The sequence below is a fragment of the Falco naumanni genome, chromosome 4 (assembly GCF_017639655.2).
Source record: "Falco naumanni isolate bFalNau1 chromosome 4, bFalNau1.pat, whole genome shotgun sequence".
Lineage (NCBI taxonomy): Eukaryota > Metazoa > Chordata > Aves > Falconiformes > Falconidae > Falco > Falco naumanni.
Window position 1 is genome coordinate 108,592,808 of NC_054057.1, and position 22,552 is coordinate 108,615,359.

At 40.8% G+C, this 22,552-nt stretch overlaps 4 protein-coding genes across 8 annotated transcripts in view; all 4 read right to left on the minus strand.

The window, feature by feature from the left end:
- Positions 1-22,552, minus strand: part of LOC121086882 (DNA-directed RNA polymerase II subunit RPB1-like) — a 527,323-nt gene that overhangs the window by 290,021 nt on the left and 214,750 nt on the right. The window lies entirely within an intron of this gene.
- LOC121086932 (translation initiation factor IF-2-like) overlaps positions 1-22,552 on the minus strand; it is a 533,674-nt gene that overhangs the window by 282,789 nt on the left and 228,333 nt on the right. The gene's annotated exons all lie outside the window — the stretch shown is intronic.
- The window catches only part of LOC121086877, a 503,078-nt gene that overhangs the window by 274,049 nt on the left and 206,477 nt on the right, over positions 1-22,552 (minus strand). The gene's annotated exons all lie outside the window — the stretch shown is intronic.
- Positions 1-22,552, minus strand: part of FBLN2 (fibulin 2) — a 107,345-nt gene that overhangs the window by 19,687 nt on the left and 65,106 nt on the right. For all 4 annotated transcript variants that reach the window (XM_040591268.1, XM_040591266.1, XM_040591267.1 and 1 more), the window contains 6 exons: positions 17,338-17,449; positions 12,975-13,104; positions 8,678-8,864; positions 7,027-7,233; positions 4,456-4,572; positions 3,910-4,011 (listed from right to left, as the gene is read on the minus strand). In XM_040591268.1, the coding sequence (XP_040447202.1) occupies positions 3,910-4,011; positions 4,456-4,572; positions 7,027-7,233; positions 8,678-8,864; positions 12,975-13,104; positions 17,338-17,449 (855 nt within the window). The remainder of the gene's footprint in view (positions 1-3,909; positions 4,012-4,455; positions 4,573-7,026; positions 7,234-8,677; positions 8,865-12,974; positions 13,105-17,337; positions 17,450-22,552) is intronic.

A 22,552-nucleotide genomic window follows, 5' to 3' on the forward strand; every position in this document is an offset into this window, starting at 1 on the left:
TTCAGCAATAAAATGACCATTTATGGCTCACCCTGGCAGGAGGGAAAATGTAGATGGGAGTAGCAAAGAAAGTAGCAAAGCATTCCCCCATCAGTGTGCATGTGGGTGGTGGTAATGACTTTGCCTGAAAGTCACCAGGAAAAGCAATCCACATTAAAAACCTCCAACCTGGCTCTTATCTCTGGAGAACATGGAGTTTTCAAGCCTAGACATTTTAATATCTGTTCACAAAGTTATACAAAGCTGGTGTGTGCAAGCTATTTAAACAGCTGGTGACTCTTCATTGTGCATGGTTGGCTTCCAGGAATTCTGGATATCTGCTCTTGAATGCACCTGGAATGATAATTTTCCACAGTTTGACTAAAGGAAATTCAACAGATAAAAGGTTATCAGCTGTTTTGTTGCTGTGCAAAGATTGTTCCTCCCATCCCTAAAATATGCAAAGAGCAACATCATTAAAACAATAACTTGCAAACAAATTACCAAAGCTTTCCTCATGGCATTTGAGATAGCTCATGATGGAGCACACAAGCAGTTAAGCTGGAAAAGGATACCTTAGGCAAATACGGCTGCAATGAGGCAGTTGAACAAAACAGAAACCACAGTATGCTTGTGGCTTTCCTCTGACTAGAAAAGTAGGAAAAATGTGAAATAAAGCAAAGTTCTCCAGGCACCACACAGAGCAGAGCTGTATAAGAGTACAGAGTGCACAGGGTATATCTATCAAAAAGGAAAGAGAAACTTTAAAGTTTTCTAGATTATTTACAAGGACACCTGTAAAAACCTGACTTACATTACAGAAATACAGAGGTTTGTTATTTAGTGAGGGAGAAGAGGATCTTCTAGCTTTACAAATGAGAGTTGTATCTTTCATTTTATTAGCAACGCCTGAGGTTTCTCTTGCATCAGTCACAATAAAATTCTGTTATAATGTCATGGGGTAGAGGACAGGAGAGGAAAATAGTGAATAAAAGGAAGCACTTGGCATCTTCTGTAGCACCTTCTGCCAAAGTTGCTAACAAACATGCATTAATTTAGTTTCAAAACACTCCTGGGAGATGTAAAAAAGGACAGGTACATCCATACTGCACAGTCCAGGCAAAACATCAAGGGATTAAATGGCAAGATTTTCAGAAGCAGAATGCAAGGTGAGGCAGTTCCTTCAGCTGCTCACTTACCAGACCTTCTATTCAGAAGTGTGGCACATGCAGCAGGCTCTGTGAAAGCCATGAAACACACCACGCAGACTGTGGCCAGCTACAAATACCATCTTCCACCTCACAGTCTGGTATGTTGTCTGTAAAGGCATTCTTCCTTCCAGTGGTGTTCTGTCAGCCATTTAATTTGAACTAGATAATTTCATTAGTTTTCTATGCTTACCAGTATCTCTGATTTCAAAATAAAATAGTATTTTTTTTAAAAAATATCCAATTTTGACAATTACAGAAGATGGTACATCACATTTCTGCTCTAAACTATGACACTGTCCAAACTTTCCTGCTCATGCCCTCATGCCATATGATGGTCATTAATAAGAGGAGATCATAGAGCTTTAAAAGACAGAAACAAAACCAAAGCTGTGATGGCCAGAAAAACAATGTTATAAACATAGGGAGAAAGACAGGGATGGAGAATGTGAATGCATTCACACATGACATTATAGTCACAGGCACTGCTGCTTCCATTAACGACTAGAGGTCTCCATTTTTCCAGGCATTTCCACCGAGCACTGCTGCAGCTCAGGTACCTCCTAAACCCGCCTGAGAAAAATTCAGACCTCATCTCTTTGAAGCAAATTAAGTCCTCATAAATATACTTGTAAAAATAGAGTGGTTTCTTATATGAACTTAAATAGCAGGGACGATACAGCAGAATTATGGTGAATCTTTGACGGTTACACAAAGAGATTTGTGCCAGAATCAACAAAGGACTAATCTGAATTTTAAAATTCCATCACTTTCGAATGGATCTTTTCCACTGCCCAGATTTATGCAGATTTCTTGAGCTCTATTTATGAAGTTTTGTTGTTTCATGATGTCTGGGGACTTGGCAGTATTGACATTGTCCAGAGGGATCAACTGCTATGTTTTCTTAGTCAGTTTAATAGTCATCAGTACTGCTGTGGTCATCATACCTATGGACTTTTATGACTTTTGCACAAAGTTATATGTATCCTGAGAATGTACTGCTAGGGAAAAAGCCAAATGGCATACAACTCATGATGTTAAGTGGCTGAGCAAATGGTGCACATGTGTTTTTACTAACTCATATTTAAATGTCATATGCAAAGATGGCCAGAGAGCCTTTTTGCACAAATGGTTTAAATGCATTGCGGAGCATGAAGAATTATGATGCTGTGGTAAATGGCTTATACCTATCATCTTACCAACACATTTTCTATGCCTGTTGAGTATAAAGCCCTCTGCACAGATCACTCTGTGGCTGACACAGTAGAATGATCCCAGTGTGTTCACACATAATTGGCCTCTGGAACAAGCATGAGCACCTGTGAGGCACTCATCCAAATCTATATCAACATGTTGCAACCAAAAGGGAAAAATAGAATTCTATTAGAACAATTTCTGAAATGAAACAACACTTCTTTCATGCTGGAGATGCCTAAATGAAGTGTGTTGGAGCTACTATATCAGCACCGTGCTACAATACATACAGTGTTACGCTGAAAACAGGGCTGGAATAAACCCTCGGCGATCATCTCGTCCTTGCTCACACCCCTACACTTTTTGTCATTCCAGAAAGAGCCATTCTTAAAAACAGGCAGTCACACAGAGGCAACACACACTTCTTGGCAGGAAATGTGTTCCAGCAAACCACCACCCTTACCATCAAATACTTACTTTAGCGTAGATTATAAATGTCCCTTGCTACAATTTAAACTCACTATTTCCACTGACACTTCTGAATTTTTTCACCTCCTGTTGGAAGACGATTGCCTCGAAATGCCCATTTTGATTCTGACATTAATTAATCAAATTAGCTTCCACCACACTTGAGTAAGCAATGCACAGTGAATATATTATCTGCTGATATTAAATTCCAATTTTCTTCATGGACTATCTGGAATTTCATGAAAATTATTTGTTATTCAATAAGATCTGAGATTAAGAGGTATGTGGATCACTTGTGAGCAATTCTGAGTATCAGAAGCTTCTACTACTTGCATTTCACTGCTGGCTGTTATTGCTCCCATACTTATAGATTTATAATTAAAGTATGTCACAGGGCATTGCTTTTGACCCCCAAAATCTTTCCCTAGCAAGCATACCCTTTGTCACTACCCAGACTTGTCCCTATATATATAATGTATATAATGTGAACGATCATGATGCAGCTTTGGAATTTACTGTTTGTCACTGTGCAGGCCTGAGCTTCAGTGTCAAGTGAAACACATGGAGCTGGACCAGCTCACAGCGAAGCCTCATTGAATCCAGGTTTTCAAGGCAAGCAGAAATCAAAACAAAGAAAACAGGTGACAAGGCACAGCTGTAGCTCTAAGGGCGTTCTGCAGGTCAGCAAACGTGCCTGTGTCCTGCGAGCTGCTCCTGTTCTCAGGAGGAAAAGCTGCGTGTCCATAGCTGTGTAGGCAGACACTCGGGAGGAATAGTAGTGGGAACAGAAACCAAGAGGGCTGAAAAAAAGCCTGGAACATCAGAGGAAAAGAGCACAAATCCAGGCCTGCCTTCACCTGAAGTCCCCAGGTAACAGGCACATTGGATAGACATGCTTCAGGAGTTATCTGTGAAGCAGATCTGGTATTCCTTCTGCCAAATAGCCTCTGTATTGCCACTTGCAATTCACAGTAGAGAAGGAACCCTCAGAGAAACACCTATGGGTATGAGATATAAAACTGTTTTAAACCCTGTCTCTGTGGTGAACTGAACCACTTACCTTCACAAGAAAACCTATCAGCCATGATCGTATATCCAGACAAACAAGAGCATACAACATTTCCTTCCACAATATTGCAGATGTGCTTGCAGGGGCCGTTATCTAGACAAAGCAAAATTGCATCATACATTAGCATTCTCAACACAGATCAGCTGAAGTAACAAACCTCTGAGTCATCCAAATTAAATCCCAATTTAGTCAACAGGGAATGCAGTTTGTAAACAATCTGTCCAGGCAGCTCTAATCACTATTTACAACCCTCCTATTACACAGAAACACACCTGTGCCCCTCCTACCTGTATTGCTTGCGTTATGCTGCACTGCTTACTTTAAACTAAATAGCAGGTGTGTAACAACCCTGAAGCCAGAGTACAGCCTCAAATTACTTCCTCAGGTCTCCCCTGACAATTCCTCAGCCTTATGCCAGAGGTAACCGATTAAGGATGTGCACTGAAATCAGATTGGTGAAAGGATGCATGAAATTTTATTCTGGCTCTCTAAACATTCCTCACTTGTCTGCATCTGCAGTTTACACCTCCAACATACCTTTACACTTATCCTGCCCTTCTTGTAAGGACATGATGAGAAGAGGCTGAGAAGGAGAGGCTGCTGGAGGGATGGTGGCTTCTGCTTCCAGCCTCTCCACCTGTCCTCTGTCAGGATCTGTAAGGCAAGGGAGGCAGAGATGGATCACAGACAGCATCATCTCCACCAGACACCCCATGGCAAGGGTCCTGGTTCATCCCATCCATCCCACTCCCTCACGATTTGTAGGAGGAAACATTTTGGTGTCCTGGACAACTGTCTATGTGTGGGGTGAACAGTTGCTTTTGGAAGCTGCCATCTGATATGAACAACTGCCCGACAGCTCGCTCTCTCTCTGAGATGCTCACAAACATCATGGATAATTTCTGTAAAATATTGTAACACCTAATGAATAAACCAGAAAGTGCTAATTCTACTTTTAAAAATATTGCTATATTGTAAATACAGTGGCTGTCTTTCATTCAGTGTATGATGAAGGAAAAAGCCAAACCCACGCCAAGTCTTTAAACATATTCTGTACATGCTGTTTCAACACAGATGAAGAGCAGACGCTCACCTTTACAAGCATGGGATACTCTGGAATGACTTTTACACAGCCAAGTGGAAAATATGACAGCTGCTATCTGTCATGAAGATTTTCAACAGAGTAATGGTAAAGGTATCAGAATAGTTAAAGAAAGAAGCAGCTCTGTTACATCAATAAGAATAATCCAGTTTATCAATATCAACAAACTAGAAGCCTAAATCTGTAAGGCAGAATTGTTCTTTAAGAGGGATGTGTCCTTTTCCCATTGATTTGGGTTCAAGTGTCACCTGGAGCACAGTGTGAGCCACCACGCAATGACATTAAATGACTGTGTGACTGCAATACAGGTTTGGGGTACAGGAAGAGCAATTTCACTTGAAACCAAAATGAAATCACAGGCATACAATGGGCTGTGACACACAGGCAATTGAAAGTCACCTGCTTGTGGTATAGCCTGAATGATTTCCCCAGAGAGAGCAGAGAAGCAAGAAGCAGCTTTTGAAGTTTCATCAACGTATGCTTTCTCCCTGCCTCACAGACCCACTGCAAGAACATCACTACTTCCAAGCCTTGTGAAAAAGTGTGACATGTTTTAAAAAACAAAAATTAAATACAAAAACATTCTCAGTCCAGCAAAAAGCTGGAAATGTACTGGGACAGGTACAAATACAAAAGCGTTATCTCTAACCACAGTAGTAAAAATTCCCCAGCGGTATGAGATTCAAAACTGTCTGGGGTCTCCATGCACAGGCCACACCACAGAGATGGGCACATACACAGAGGATAAATGAGAAATAAAAGGCTGCTGTGCCACATTGCCAGGTAGAGCACATGTGGATTGGCCAAGCGTAGCAAGCGCGGTGCGCTGCCCTTCCCCCCTCCCTCAGCCAGCCTTCAACCTGGCCCAGGATTCCAGGATGACAGCAGCAACTCTTCCTCGCTTCGCTCCTCCTCTGTGTCTCAGATGTCTCGCTCACAGTCTCCTACCCTCGTCACAATCCTCCACCTCAGCTGAGCTCTGTAAATCCTCTACATGTCTTGGCACAGCCAGAAGCACTGCAGTCTTGCAGATCTGCCAAGATGACTGACTATCCTGATACTAGATTTATTAACCCAAATCTGCACTTCAACAGAGTTTGTAGTGGGAGAAGCAAAGCAAAGCAAAGCAGAACAAAACCACACATACACTCCAGGTGAACAATCAAGCCAAATTTTGCAGTGCTAAAGTAAGAACCATTTTCTTTGCTTCTTTTGGATTAGGTTCCTTCCCCAGAATTTTAATACAAACAACAGGGCAGACAGCTGCCGCAGACACACTGTCAAACACGTTATTGATGTAAGTGTTGTAACATCATGTTGAAAAGAATGACATAATGAATGCTCATTGTTTGGCTTGGGCAGAAACTATTTGAAGTCTACGGAATTTTGTCATTGGATGGCAACGCTTGTTTTGCTTGTTAAATAACTGAAAGCACTTGTAACTAATATAAGGTTTCAACTTTTCGAGTTATCTGATCTGAAATCTTGCCATTGGAGAACTCCAGACATCAAAACAATTACAACACAATAGACTCGCTTTTCAAGACTTCCACCACACTAGATACATTTAGATTTTGTATCACTGAAAGATGTTAATGATTTTAGATAAAAATCAAAGTTCAGGAAGCAATGCTGTCTGTTTGAACTGAGTAAAGTTTATTTAAAGGAAAGCTAACTGTGAAATACAAAATTACTCTAAGAAGAAAAGGTATTTCATTAAGAATATTCACAAATCCTCTTCTGAAAAGCAAAAAGAGTTGATCTGAAGATATTAAATACCACCTGATCTCATGCCACTGATATACAAAAATAAGGTATAATTAAGTTTCCTAAATGTTTTTTTTTCCTTACATTATTAACCTGTCCAATTTCTATGGAAAATGTCCATGCATCAAAACCCATAAAAAACCTCAGAGAAACTACAGAGAAAGTAAAGAAAAGTTTGGTAGATCAATGCAGGTGGCACAAAGACCATCATTCATGGTGTTTCCTGCCCATTTTCTCACCTGGAGAGCAGCTAGTCCCATCATCTTGCAAAGTGAATTCTGGAAAACACGAACACTTGTAGGACCCCACGGTGTTTATACACAAATGCTGACAGAGTTCCCCACCATAGATAAGACATTCATCCAGGTCATCTCCAGGCAGGTTATTTGACAGTTCAGCTTCATTGCTGATGGACAAAGCTTCATTGTGATCTTCCATCTCTGAAACTACAAGAGGACACCGCTTGCTGGTTCTCTAATACGTGCTTTAGCATTAGCGCCATACAGTATGGAGTGTTCGGTCACACAAACTCCAGACACAGTCAAATCTACCCAGAACACTTAGCCCAAGGACAAGAGAGAATGAACCCAACCTGAAGGTAAGACCATGGTGCTGAAGGTCCACCACCTCCTTCCATAACAGGCTGGAGGGACAGACATTTTACAGGAGTCATTGAGAAATATGTGGGAGATGTGACCCTGGGAGGTTACAACCTCACCTTTCACACTGACTACTAACACCATTGCTATCGTTTTTTGAACTAAGATATCACACTGAAGCCCCATCTGAAATTGGCCCCACTAAAGAACTACACCGAATTTCAAATTTCAGGAAAAAAACTTATCCAGTTGGTTTGGAAACTCTTTTCAACACCACTATTAATTTATGGGCTACTTCTGTAACTAGCATTACAAAAATTCCGGGACCACTTAACAGTGACAGGGCTACCCTACCTACTCCTTTTAAACACTGGCAAAAGCACTATCCTTTCCATTTCCTGACCAAGTTTGACAAGACTTTCTGTGACACTAAAATTAATTGTTCAGCGAGTTTCTCAGTCGGCTTTTCTGAAACACATACAACGCAAACTTTCTTGCCCAGTGAAGTCTCAGCTAGGTTGAAATAAACCCTTACATTTGTTGGCAAGAGAAAATACACATTTAATTTATGAGAAAAGAATGCACAAAACTTGAACCCTAGCGTATGCAGGAGGTTACCATGCAACTCGTGCATGACAGGTGGCTACAGAGTGATGCTGGAAGGAGTGTGACATTGGGCTGAGGGAGGAAGCATAACTGTCCAAGCTCCAGATCTGTCATGCCTCTCTGCCTGCAGGGATTTGACTTGGCTCCTCAGCATCACTATGCTCATATGTTGGAAGAGTGAAAACAAACGGCAGCGCTCTGGGGCTTCTCCAGAGTGTGCTGTGAGAAAGCTGCTGTGATGTTCACCAAAACAAGAGGAAATCTATTCCCAGGATGTTTCATTGGTATCATAATCCACGGGACTACTTTGTCTGGAAAAAACTTGTAATTTGCTTTGCACAGACTCTTTCAGGATTTCTTCTGCTAAAAATACAATGACCAGCTTCAACTTTGCTTCTTACCAAGAGCTTCTTACTAGTGGCAGGTTCCTGTACTGTGTGACTCAGAGGGGAAAAACAAACAACCCCCCGAAGTACTAAAGAAGGCATGTTTTAAGGATCAGAAACACCTACATATTTTTTTTTCCTTTTTCAGAACTGCTTTAAGAACAAGGAAGTCTATACTTGATCTGAGAGAGAAGGCAACTGTGCTCCTGTGGCGTTACTCCTTCTAGCATCTCCCCATGTGACCACATGAGACAGAGACCTTATCTGCAATGTCTTCAAATACATAAATGGACACTTACCTTTCTCAGGTGTCACTGTTGGCAAAGGTTCAGGATGCCTTTTTATTTCTGGATGGATAAAGTGATCTCCTCCTTCACAGCAGGACAGCATCACATGACTGCAGGGGTAGCCCAGATTTATGTTGGACTCACAGGTTTTCCCCTCGCTCCTTAATCGCAGGCCCAGGTTACAGCAATCGCAGCATTGCTGCAAAAGGAGGAGACTATCAGCAACAAGAATTTAACAGTCTGTTTCAGGGATAAGACCACACACACACCTGGAACTGATCTGTGCTTCCTTTAACAGTGGAGCATCTGGAAAAGCACTTTGGGTTTAGACAGTTGCAAACATCAAAGCTTTACTTGTGCTGGGTTTTGCCCTCCTGCACAAACAGGTCAAATGCAACCAGGCTAAACACAAAGCCTGTGACAATGGTTTCAGCAACGTGCATGCAAGGAAGTAGTGGTGCCACAGATCACCTCTTCCTAGCTAGCTCTTGCACACAGCCATTGCTTTGAATATAGTAGATTATAGACAATACAGATCTATACCTCCCTGCGTTAGATCTCAAAAAAATGGTTAGTTGCTTGAAGCAACGTGAAAGGGTTCATAAATATCTTGCATGGGCATGAGGATCATCATCAGCATCTGAGCTCTGTCAGTATGTCAGTAAAGACTTTCCCCTATGCACCACCGCCCTGCAGACCTGCTATGACCTTTAGTTACGTGACTGTCCTGGACAGCATCCCGCTGAGACAGTGGCTAGAGAAAGGCCAGGGTGTGTGTTATGAGCTGTCTGCCTTCCTTTTCTCTCCTGAGCATAGCTAAGCAGCAGCTTCACTGACAGGTTGATGCAGCAGGGCATCCCTGAAATGTGGCCTCTCATGCATTTTCCTCTGCTGCAAGTGGCAGACAAAAACTGTATCACGCTTTACTCGGTCACATACAAATCTATTGCACAGTCAGGCCACAGAAATGCATCAGATAAATTATATCAAATTCAAAAAGTCCACACTATGCGTATGCATAGTGGATACCAAATCAAGCAAGGAAGTGGAGGAGCTGTAAGTCTCTGCTACAGGTTATATGTGAATTGGAGATGCCTGTCTGGATTTAAATCTAAGCATCCTGATTTCCCTAATATATACATTTAGATGCTTTCACTGACAGTATAGTTGTAAAATGCAGAGCTTCCTTCCCTCTGCAACAACTTTGACAGTCAAGACATCCAGCCCAGCAGCGGTCATTTGTCGTCTGCAGCCACACTGCAATAGCCTCTGAACCAGGAGAAGCAATTTCAGTCTACTCAAATATTCAGTCTATGAACAAGCGTCAGACACATAAAACAAAGGTTGTAATTCAAACTGGCACCAGTTAGCTATGTCAACAGAAAGTCCAAGGACGGAAGAGAAGAAAACTGAACTAAGCTCCCTCTTCCCAGGAGAGAGATCTGTGACCTGAGGCAATCAAATAAGAGAAGCAGTGTTGTAAGGGTTGGACACAGTATGGAAATGGGAAGGAATCACTTTTCATGATTAGCAAACCTAGACGGGCATTCACATTAAAACAGAGTCTGTCTCCACTAGGGAGACAGGGAAACTTGTCCACCAGCAGCTCAGTCTGCAGAAACTCTTCTGCTGAGTCACTTTATTCAAGATTCAAACACTGTAGCTTTAGGGTTTCTTGAGCATTTCACACGCAGTACGTACCCCTTGCATGTTCGACCCAGTACCTATGACTACAGCTCATGTTTTATGGCCCTGCTTCCTGATCTGAAAAATCCCCAAACGTCACAACCAGTAGACATTATTCACATTTGCAAATATGCACAGCCAGGAAGAGTTGCCCTTACGTGCCCAAATACATGTTTGTAAAAAATTTACAGTACAGGTCCTGAAGACGCTGCATGGTTTTTTTTAATATACTAAATGGGCTAAATCATCTTTTCAAAAGAAGTATTTTAAAAAAATTATGATCCAGCTATAATGGATGGTGGTCATGCTAGAAAAGAGAAAAATCCTGTTTTCATCCTTCCCAAATCCAGAATCCCCAAATTAAAATTTTATGAACTGAAAATTCTACCTTCTATAAATATTTTTAATTTTGGTACAATTTTTGCAGCTTCAGTATGCAAAATAGAAGAAGTTAAGGACAATACATGTTTTTACTCAAGTATTGTAAAATGTTGGAATATTTGCCTTGAAGAACATGGCTTTTTTCAGTCATAGTTTTGATTCACAATTTAGCCCATGTGCAGGCAGCACAGAGGGTATTAAGTCAGTCATACACTTCTGGGTTTACATATTTTCCAGATGACTACAAGTGTTTCATTTTCCAGTGGAAAAACTGGTTCGTTGGAAAGTTCCTACTAAAATGCAAAAACTTGAATATCTTGATCTCCTATTAGCTACCTTTTGAACTTACCAGAATTCTACAACTGATTTAATAACAACGGAAATTATTTTTACATTGCAATCAAGAAACACACCCTGAGAACTACTGTTTGATTCACAACTTTCTATGTTCTTCTCAAAAATATCTTTGCTAGAATCCAGCATGACTGGATTTACCATGGTGGTGTCTTCATCTACTAGGAAGAAGTCCCTAAACACGTGCTTTTTGTATTAGAGTAATTAACAATTAAAAGCAGCCTAAGATGAAGTTGTATCGAACAGAAGCTGAATGCTTCGATCTAAAGAACTGGCACTGCTGCATTCATCTTGAAGCAAAAATAAAGACCCCACATCAAAGATGCCTGAAGAAGACCTACACACATTAGTTACCTGGAAGAAAACCCCTGGCTTTTAGCAGGACAGCGTAAACACTTTTTACAAAGTCTTTGGGGAAACAAACTTATCTTTCCACATTCCAGACAACCTTTTTGATTTACAACACCCAGACACAGCAGTCACTAATAGCAGAGCGGATCAGGGGAAACACTGTGATGCACTGTCAGCGCTTTCTGTGAGGTCACCTCTGAAAGAATGTTTAACTATAACAACATTAGAAAGCCTTTCTTAAAGTCTCAACAGTCCCAGTATTTCATTTTTTTTCCAAGCAGTAGCTGCAATGACTAAATAGCTAAAGGAGCTAAAAAGGAAGGCAAAGCTATCCCTTCAATAATTTTACCATTTCAGATGGTTTCTCTTGAAGGAAAACATTACATTGGAACTGGCACGAGGAGCTAGTCCATGAGAGTATTTTGTAACTTTTTTCAGTTCAGACAGGAATGATGAAGTTTTCCCACTCTACTTCTTTCTAAGGAGTGGCATGTGTGATAAGACTTACTCTACAGCTTGTGTTCTGTCTGGCATGCAAAAGAACCATGGTGAAAACCTAAGAATAATAATTCTGTCTCACTTCAGAAATATTAATGTCTTCTCCCAAATGCACAAATTCTCTTTTTATTCTAATGGTGGACTCCAGACCAAAGTAAATAGTAGTTCTGGAAATGACAAATCGGCATAGCTAATTAAACTTTAAAATCCACAGTAGATGTCCACGTATCTTGCTTTTCCAGTGAACAATTATCCGCAAGAATCGCCGATGTATAAGAAGAGACAGAACTAATCAGTTTCCTGCTGAGACAGCGGAAGCTGCTATTAAGCTTAGATATAGCTATGTAAATTATTATCAGAGTGAAATGAATTCTGAAATGCACCCTTCTGTTAAAAACAAGGCAAGTAAGCAAGCAAGATGCTGAATCTTCAAACTGGTTTAAATTGGTTTGGCTCCACTGATTCTCATAAAGCAAATCTCATTTATATAAGCTGAGGCTGTGGGTCAGGATTTGTGATTTGAACCATTCGTTAATGATCTGCCTTTATTTATGAACAAGAGCTTCCATCATCATCTAAAATGCTTGTTCCTCTCATCCATCGTTTTATTCGACTGAGAAATGAGGCTGCAATTCAACACTGTAGCTAAGCAAACTGTTCAGTAATGGGTTTTGCATTATATCTTCAATTAAGTTTTGCCCTATCATTTTCTAAGTTCTTCCACACCATAGATATAAAACCCGAAATGGTCTTTTCAGATACTTCCAAAGTGAGAAGGCAAAAGTAATACAGCAAGTTAAATCTTAAAAATGGAGATGGAAATAATTCAAAACAACATTACTGTGAAGTTTCAAAAGGGGCTGCATCACCAGGCAGTTGAAACCTAAATACCAACAGTGTAATTTCCCTGCCACATTCCTGCGACTTTATAATTTTCTGTGCTCCATAATAATATATGAAGAAATTACTGCTAAATGCAGGAAATGAGGACACCTTCAATATTCAGAACAAAACCTGTAAAAGCATCAGAGTAACCTACCTTATACGAAGATCCTCCACAGGGGTCACTTTCCTCTGGTCCACACACATCTCCTTCCTTCGCAGCAATCATGCCAGCCAGGCAACTGTTCTCCTTTACGGTGGAGACACAACACTGCTTCTGAGCAATTCTGCAAAGGATCACAGAGGTCATGTCTCCACTGACATTGAGAAGACACTGGGATGGGGTGCAAAAAAGCCAGACCTATTGGATTCACAGTACGTTCCACAGGTTTGGTCTCTCTTTGACATAGGTGTCAGTACTAGTATAATACAGATACTACCACCAACCTTTGCTGGATATATTTTTTTCCTCATTTCTAACAAAAATGTGTACCGATAAATGCTCAAGGAGTCTTGTGTTTAGGTCACTATCTGGTCACCAATACCCCTTACAGCTCATCTGTGTTTGTGCAACAGTCCTCTTCCCCATGTTTTGCTTCTCAGAAGTCTTCCGAAGATTTCAGAAACAGAAAACAGACAGAAACCTTCTTCCCTGGAAAACACTTGTACGCACTTACTTCTTCACCAGTCAGAGGACTGAAGCTCTGGACAGGACTTAAGGAAAGTGTCACATCACAAACCCGCTATAAACTCTCCTTTATAGCCCTGCAGATTGTTACGCACAATTTAAGCTTTCCTCTAACTTCAGTTATGAAAGAGAAAGTTATGGGTGACTTGATCACTGTATATGAAGTACTTGGGGAACGTAAATTTCCTACATATGGCTCTTCAAATCAAACATTTTAACAAGATTCACTGAAGGTTGAAATGAAACAGATTAAAAATCTAAATGGGAAATCCCTAAAAGAAATGTAATAGACGTTCACTGAAATAATAAAATAAGCTTCCCTACTATTTTAAAGTCTATACAGTGTTCCCCCCCCCCCCCCCCCCGTCCCTTTGAAGAGGTATGTGCTTCTTTCATTCACATACAAAAGGGCAGCGAAAATGACACAGTCCCTTTGGTTTCACTCCATGACCCAGTCTCTCAATCCACGCAGCATGGGACCAGCAGCACTCTGGGCTGGGGGGGGAAGGGCCCCTGTGATGGGGAAGGGTGAGGGCTGAGAGCTGCAGGCCACAAGAATTATCCTGAGGGGGTTATGTTGAGTACGTGACCTGTGGAATGGGCCTATGTGACACAGATGAACATGTTAAAACTCAGATGAAATAACGTATTATGTTATGAGTAAGGGTAGATTTCTGTCCTGGACAGATTTGGTGGCATGAAGGACTTAAGGAAAGTTTTTCTTTTTCCAAGAATAACCTTGGTGTCTAAGTATCTCTTGCTGATGCGCTGTTGCAGGGCACACTGCTTTCTGGGGTACCCTGGTAATGGTGAGTGGGAGGTTGATGCATTTTAACAGCCAGTGCATCATAGCAAAGCAATTCTCCTGCAACAGAAATACTTGCAAGCAAATAACTTTTGTCAGTCAGATACCATTATTACTGCAATAAAATACAGTTATCCTAGGAAAAAAAACCTTCTCTTTTCTGGGAAGAATATATTTCCAACTCACAGTTTTCATCTTAATGCTTCAATTAAAATAATAATAAATAAAAAAAGGTGGGGGGTAGGAAAAGGAAAGGGATGTCTCTTTTTCCAGTAGAAACCAGCCAGTGACAGCCACTTTGCTACTTTTGCTGATACCAATGGACTGCTGTGCCAGCTTTACGTTAATATTTTTATGCTGGATAGCGTAAGAGATGTGTAATCAAAAATCAGTGGTTTGAGTTTGACTACAGGAAGGGGATTACCACCTCCCCGTGCTTCTTTTTCAAGGAGGTTAGTTTTCTAATCCAGTATTAATTGCCAACTGGAGAAATACAATTTTTTGAGAAATGAATTGTTATTATCCAAATATAATAAAGTACCAGTAATTTAGCTATTATTGTTTACATAAGACATCCAAGCTTTCATTTAAAAAAAAAACCCTAGCTGAAAGTTATTATCGTTTGTAGAAATAACAAAATGCTATTAGAAGTATTTTTATATGTGGAAATTGTTTACCATATTAAAACACTGACATCTCTATAGATTCATGTTCTTCTGCAACATGACATTTAGCCATGAGAAATTCCTTTCATGTACGAAATAAAGAGTAGAAACAGTATTGCCTGGAGCACTGGAGTATCACTGGCCGGTTTTTATTTCAGTATTTAACTATCACCACTGCTGTTTCAGCTACTCCATTACCAGAAAATTATTTGGGAACACACAGTGTTAACCACATTCTCTTGTTTTTTCTTCACAAACCTACTCTTCACAGACCAGATAAATGAGTTGTTGGTTCAAAGAAGATTCAAAATATTTCTGCTTTAGGGAAAGAGTAAATGGTTAAGATCAGTGAGATGACATCCATGTATTAAACTGATGTGAGTCTCTAACTGGGACACAGTGTCAGCAAAAAGCAGGATTCATACTTGTACAGCTGATGTAAATGCCACCCAGATAAACACTGCTCTGTTACGATAAAACACGTATCAGTTATGAAAAACACTTATCAATTATGAGATAAAAACTGCTATACTGGCCAGATGAGATTTCATCTAGCCTAACATCCTATTTCTGATACAGCCAGTGGTTCAAGCTCTGGGAGTATTTTTACATCTGGCTATCGACTGGCTATCTAAGGATTTTCTGTAACTTGCTTTATTCATCTAGTTACTACACCTGACCTCTTTTAGGTAGTTCCAGTTCCCATCCTGCAGTTAGTGTTGTTGGTCACTACACAGAGATAGGCCAAGCTCGTACATCAATGGTCAGACATCAAATTACATCAACAAGGAGCTTTAACATTTAAGGTTTTGCCACTTGAAAATCCCAAAATGGCACCTGGAAACAAGAAATCTCAATCTCCAACCTCTGTATAAACAACCTACAGCCTCAGCAGACAGACACATGGGTGGCTTCACTTATTTGCCTCAGCTGAAAAAAAATCAGTTCTTCAGTGCAGTGGTTCTATAAAGACCCAAGGCTTTATAGAGAACCATCCTGGCAGAAGAGTCACTAATTATTGCAATTAATATCTATTTTCTACTTTTAAAAATCTTTAGATACCAAATTGAGTTAGTGTCAGACTCTTGGGAGCTTGCATGGCTTCCAGGCATTCTGGCACACAATGTGGTGGCACGGTGGCCAGCTCTGCACACTGGCACACCTCCCAGTGGGAGCAGGAAGGTTCTGTCTATGCTTTCAAGGTTCTGAGGCCATAGATTTGAATACTTTTTTTTACAGGAAATGTTCTATTTACACAGAATAATTTACAGGTGGTTTTAAATCTTTAAAACAGGGATGCAACTGAAATTTTGAAAGTAAAACAACTGAATTCCTGATCTCTTATTCTTTTAAATCCCAATAGATTCACGAGTATCACGTGAATTCACAACTTGTAGAGAGATTCACGACTGAAGTATTTAGGATCTGCCTTTTTCATCTAAACCCAGCTTCAGATGTGTAGGTGCAACTCAGTAATTTATTGGATTTGCACCTACTTAGGCCAAGGCTGGAATTTTTTAATCTGTCTTTACTTCATAGACAGCTGGCATATGTCAGTTATGTCATGCCAGATCCCGGGGGGGGGAAGGGGGGCATTTTAATCTCCCAGTAACTTCAGAAAGGTGCAATGATATTAACTTCGATAAAACTGATTATGCCAAATTTTTTTAATGCTGCAAATGTTGGGATCACTATTAGAGAAATCCATCTGGCTTATGTTGCACCGTGTGAGTCTCAGATAACTTTGCCTTCATCCCTCGCCCTAGGGACTGTTTCAGACTGGGGTGGAGGAGGGAGATACGGGATGGCCTGTAGCTAGTGTAATATATTGTCCATGTCACTCTGCACCCATTATTCTTTTCTTGCTGTGCAGTTTGAATCTGGCACCCTCACTCAGACCAGATGCTGCTGATACCATCAGTGTTACTGAGGCATATGGTCCTCCCTCCAGGTGAACACAGACATCAGAACCAGCAGCCATTCATATTGGACAACAAACACATCATTTAATGATATGGATAATCATGGCATTTAGCACTTGTCAAATGGAAAACAAGCTCTGCCCTTCCATTTATATGCTACTCCATAGATGCACATAAAACTGGGAAACAAAAATTTGTTCTCTGCTCACGTGAGAGAGGAAAAGAAACCTTAAAAGCCTTTTGTTTAGATTAGATTTTGGGGAAAGGAAGGGGAAATGCTTCTTTCTAATCTGCCATGACATATTGCCAGTCTACCATTAATTTATACAATGAAACAGTTCCCAGTCTCTTGGACACCCTGCAAATTGTACAATCATTTGGCTTCTTCTAAAAGGCTGTTCTCTACATTAATCTAAAATGCTTGGTTTTGCCTTACGTACCTGCAAATATCACCATCCATTCCACTTACAGGGATTTCTGTGCACTCCCCATTGTCTATAGCCCACTGTTGCCCAGCTCCACAGCAGCTCTCAATCAATTCCTTTGTGGAACCTGTATAAAACATACACCCAGAATTTTTGGTATGAAATGGATTCATTTTAGTTCTACTTTCTTAATAGAGAAGATCTTTAAAATAAGAATAGTTCAGCTTTTTCTTCTTTTTTTTTTTCTTTTTCTTTCTACATTTCATTTGGTCATATGCAAAAAATGAAAGAGGCAACTGATACCTGCAGCATCTGGACATAACTTGATCACCTGGTAATCTCCTTCATGAAGGAACAGCAGAAGAAATTTCAAGTTTTAATTACAATAAAAGACAAGACGGGTTTGAAGATGACTCCACTGTTGACATCTCTGAACACAAAACCCCTGAAAACCCATACTTGGCTACTTAATGCAAGTTGATTTAATGAGTCATTGTGCTATTGTAACACGCCTTCACTAGCGCTAGCTAGGCTAGCATGAAGGTGTTCAAGTGAAGTTCACAACAAAATACAGTACACAGAGTGTACACAAGCTTAGCATATGGCACACACAAGCCTCAGTAGTTCTCTTATACCAAGTTGTAAATATAGTTTCACTGATGAGTAACAACCAACCAAAACCCATTCCTTGTCATAGTCCCTTAAGGTTCTTAGTACTTAGCAAGGGTGGTTTTAGTAGGTTTGACATATGTAGCATTAAGAAATTGTTTCCATAAGACAGATTAAGAAAAACTACAGAATTACCTAAAGTAGATATACCTAGAGCGCCCAATGGCTGAATTTGAAAGTTCAGCTGGTTTAACAGCATGATGAAAAGGGTCTGAGAGACATAACTGACTCTGCTGATGAGCTCCGGTGAAACACTGGCATTAAGATGTAGTAAAAGAGACAGACACGTAGCATGCTGCTGTAGCTTTTGCATCTTTCCCTGTGGATTTCAACTTAAGATGTGAATTTTCAGGTTCCAGTGAAATACAACTTAAACTGGCAGATTTGCAATATACTACATATCTACCGTATAGAACAGACCCAGATACATCAGATTGGGCAGAAACAGTATTTTTTGGAGTCTGTACAGAAGTTTACTTCTTGATGGGACACTCGCCATGCTACTGGGGTGCAAACACCAAAGAAACAGTAACCCAGGCCAACTAAACTGATGCTGGAGTGCACCGCACCTGCTCCATGGCAGCAGCTGGCGGGCACTGTACTGTGTCATTAGAAAGATTTTTCCTCTAGCTGCTCACACGGTGGATGGGCTCCATTGCACAAAGCACGTGGTCTCCCCCTTAGCAGCTAACAGGTCTGCAGCAGGAGCCGCCTGCTTTGGGAACAGTTACACAGATAGCAGGTAATAAAATGATTAAGAGATGCCTTTCAGAGAGACATGAGGTGCATTACAAATGCTTGGGGGCTGTGATTTCACAGTATCGATATACATGTCAATACACTTAACAGAGATGATGTATCAGACCGCAGGACTTGCTTTCTCCACAGTCAACAGCCCTGTGCTGATGAGTTGAAGCAGCACCTGCTGTCTCCATTGGCTCATCAGAGGTGTTCCAGTTTAAAGCCATCTATATGGATAGACAGAACATTTTGTGCATTTTATCCATACTTCCAGGCCAGTGTCTGGCATGATTTGGTGTTACCGTTAAGAGGAAACAAAGACAAAATCACCACAAAGTTGTGCTGTAGATGTGTGGGTGCAATGGACCTGGGGTAGCTCCACATCTGAGCATTCCTTGACCAACACCCAGCAACCCACACTGCAGAACAACGTCTTTTCAAGAACTCTCAGCCAGCTTTTAGATAAATGCCTCCTGAATCAGCAGGGGGGGGGGGAGCCTGTTTCTTTACAAGGATTTTTAGGATAAATGCCATTGCTGCGGAATGGCTCTGCTGAAGGTGCAGCACTCTCGTGTCAACACTCAGCAACAAAGCTCAGCATTTGGAAGCCAGCCTCTGCTGGACTGGCCTCACACAAATGTGTTGTGTCAGGGAATTGTGTTCGGATCGATAGGAGCGACTCTGAGTCATCTGGTTTGAACGGATTAACAGCAGCATTAGACGGCAGCTTCTCCAATAGGCCAGCTTTGATGAAACAGAATCTTTTATTTTGTCTCCATTTGCTATATGGTATGAAGTAAAAAAAATTTTCTCTGCAAAACTGTAACATTTAACCATAAGTGAGTTTGGAAACAGCTACGATTCAAAACATTGGGGTATCCATACTGCACAATTCAAAAAGAAACAGAGACAGCCTACATTATAAGCAGGTTTCTGCTGTCATGTGTTTACAGCAGTTACTCTATGTTTCAAACAACAGTAGAAAAAGTTTACAGTGTCTTGTAAAGCTAAGGAGTAATTAGATATAAGTGTAGTGCTATCTTCAATGCTAAAAAATAGTGGCACTTACACAGATAATACAACCCCCCTCAGCAGAAGAATATTCCTTTATACTTATTACAGTTAATTTAGGAGATAATATTAAATTTTGGAAACTGGAAAGTTCTCACCACCAGTACGGCTTGCTTTATAAACAGCAACTAGAAAAACTAAACACACACATAATACAGTGCTTGCGATCATGATTTGTCTGCTCATGAGAAAACAACTTTAAGAAACTCTATCTAACAAGGGAAAAAGAGGTGCAGAAAGAAAGAACACGTCTGATTACTGACCAAGATCTCACGGGAGACAAATTACCAAATTCCATTTCCTTCTGTGTCCCTTGCTTCCTGACAGGGTTCATTTCACACCTTCTATGGCAGTGCCTCAGCAGACCTGCGTTTGATTTGGCTGAGCAGTGTTGACCGCTCCAGTAGCCAGATGAAATACAGTATTGGAAAACTATCCCCCAAGCAGCGAAGGCATGGCACAAGGCTAGGTAGGATGGATGGCCCCTGCTCCTCCTGCGGGTAAGCCTGGGGCCAAGCCTGAGCCCGCTGCGGAGGTGAGGGGGGTCCGCAGGGGCTGCTGCCTCACGCTCCTGCTCCTGGCTGCACAGTGGTACCGCAGCCACTGCGTTTCCAACACAGAGCCCATACACTCATGGGCAGATGGGAATGCTGAGCATTTCCCAATCACACTTCTCGGTGAAAATATTTCAACGCTTTAACTACATTTTTCGCTGAAAAGAGAAAATAATCTGAGAAAAAATACCTTCTTTGCCACTAACTCGGATGGGTGGGTGAGGAGAGATTGCAGCAAGTGAGAAGACCCAGCTCCCCACTGCTGCAGCCACGTGTGCTCAAACCAGCAGCAACCTTGTGGCCCGGAGCATCAGACCCTGCAGCACCTGCCCCAGTGCTTCCGCAATTTTTGTTAGTGCATCAATCACCAGTAACTCCAAGGAGTAGTAACAGCTTTGGCAGTTGAGACTAAGAGGGGGAGTCGGGCTTCCAGGACAAAACCCACCCTTTCTGTACTCACAAACCCCAGTTATGCGAAACTGTTAGGTTACAAGGAGAAGGGGAGAGGTGTTATGGCAAGTCAACGCCGCAGAAAAATCACAGGCCCCGTCAGGACTGCAGAGGAGACTGTGGCACAGAGAACTGCAACTCTACACTAAGTCCTTATTTATAGGTTGAAAAAACCAGAAAGGAGTGAGGGGGGAAAGAGGAGGCACTTCGCACCTTCGTAAATTGTACTTTGTTCTCTTTAAGGTGTCAGGGAGAGACCATCCAAACCAGACATCGCACCCTCACCCTGTACAGCTGCGGAGGGGCTGTCAGGACTGATGCCATTTCTGTCCTCCCACACCGCCACATCCATGCTCACACACAAGGGCACAGCACCGTAACAAACTGCAACTGGACTTCAGGCTATGCAATGCTTTCATTTTATGCAGCATTATTAACAATGTTCAAAATATACTTGAGTCTCAAAAGCTGTATTATGTATAAGAGTTGCTATACAATATGAGAGTGATGATATGTGTGGCGGGAAATACACCTGGTACCAGATAACTATAAACCAGTTTGTCAATGAAATTTTAATTCAGTCCCTTGGTGAAAACTCCATTCATTTTACCAAGTGCTGAAACACATCTGTTGCTGCGGTATTGCTAGGTTTAAAACACAAGAATATAGCACAATCTACTAATCTATATTGCAGTGATCTACATGATTTATAATTCAAATAAAAATTAATTACTCACTCCTCACTAAAGATTCAATATCAGATTGCAGTACTGAAGTGCCATACTATTAAGCAGTCATATTTACAAAATATATTGCCTTTTGTTATGATCTTATGAATAATTAAATCTAGAATGCAGTTATAATGAAATGAACAAACTAGTGCATTTTATCTCAGTTGGGAATTATAAAACTCAATAATTCATAATAGGACTCAGTCATTAGCATGGATTTATGGTATTTTGATTATACATTAGCAAGAACAAATATATACAACAAGATATATGCACAAGACTGAAGATCACATAGCTTCTAAGCTGGATGAAGACATTAAGCTATATGTATAGCAGACTTTGAAAAACATCCCAACAGAACTTTGTTTATTCGGGGCTTTCACAATATTAGCAGATATAGAAGAAGAGCTGCATCTGCTCACGGAAAATAATCTTGAATATTTGTTATACTGTGTGCATTTTTGATACTTTGCAGAGTCATTTAAAAAGACACCTGTTAATAGCTAATTTCCTACTTTGGAATTTCTTCACTAGGAAAAAAAAAAGAATTTATTTCAGGCTTTACTATGAAACAGCATGGTGTCTCCTCACTTGTTTTAGATTTAGCAGCTTATCTCCTACAATTATCACTCTACATCACTCTGAAGGTACGAACTGAAGCACATTTTGGCCTAATCTCGAAATTTTGCACACTGTTTTTCAGAGACATTTAGAATTTATTTCAAATATTTAGAGAAACACCTCTCTTCACACACACCCCCTACCCCCCCACCCCCCCAATTTTACTTCATCCTTGACTATGCCTTAAAACATCATGTTGTCTTAATGCCTGGTCCAAACCTGCCTAGTGTTGGAATGGCCTCCTGCTGACTCAGGGTCACACCAAGGTTTTCCATAGCCAGATAATATCCATGCAGCTTTTACATGCTGCTACCCAGGATTTTCATCTTTCAGCTAAAAAAATATGTTAGGGGGTATGGGTGTGTGTTTAAAAAGTTTAGCTAAAGCTCAAAC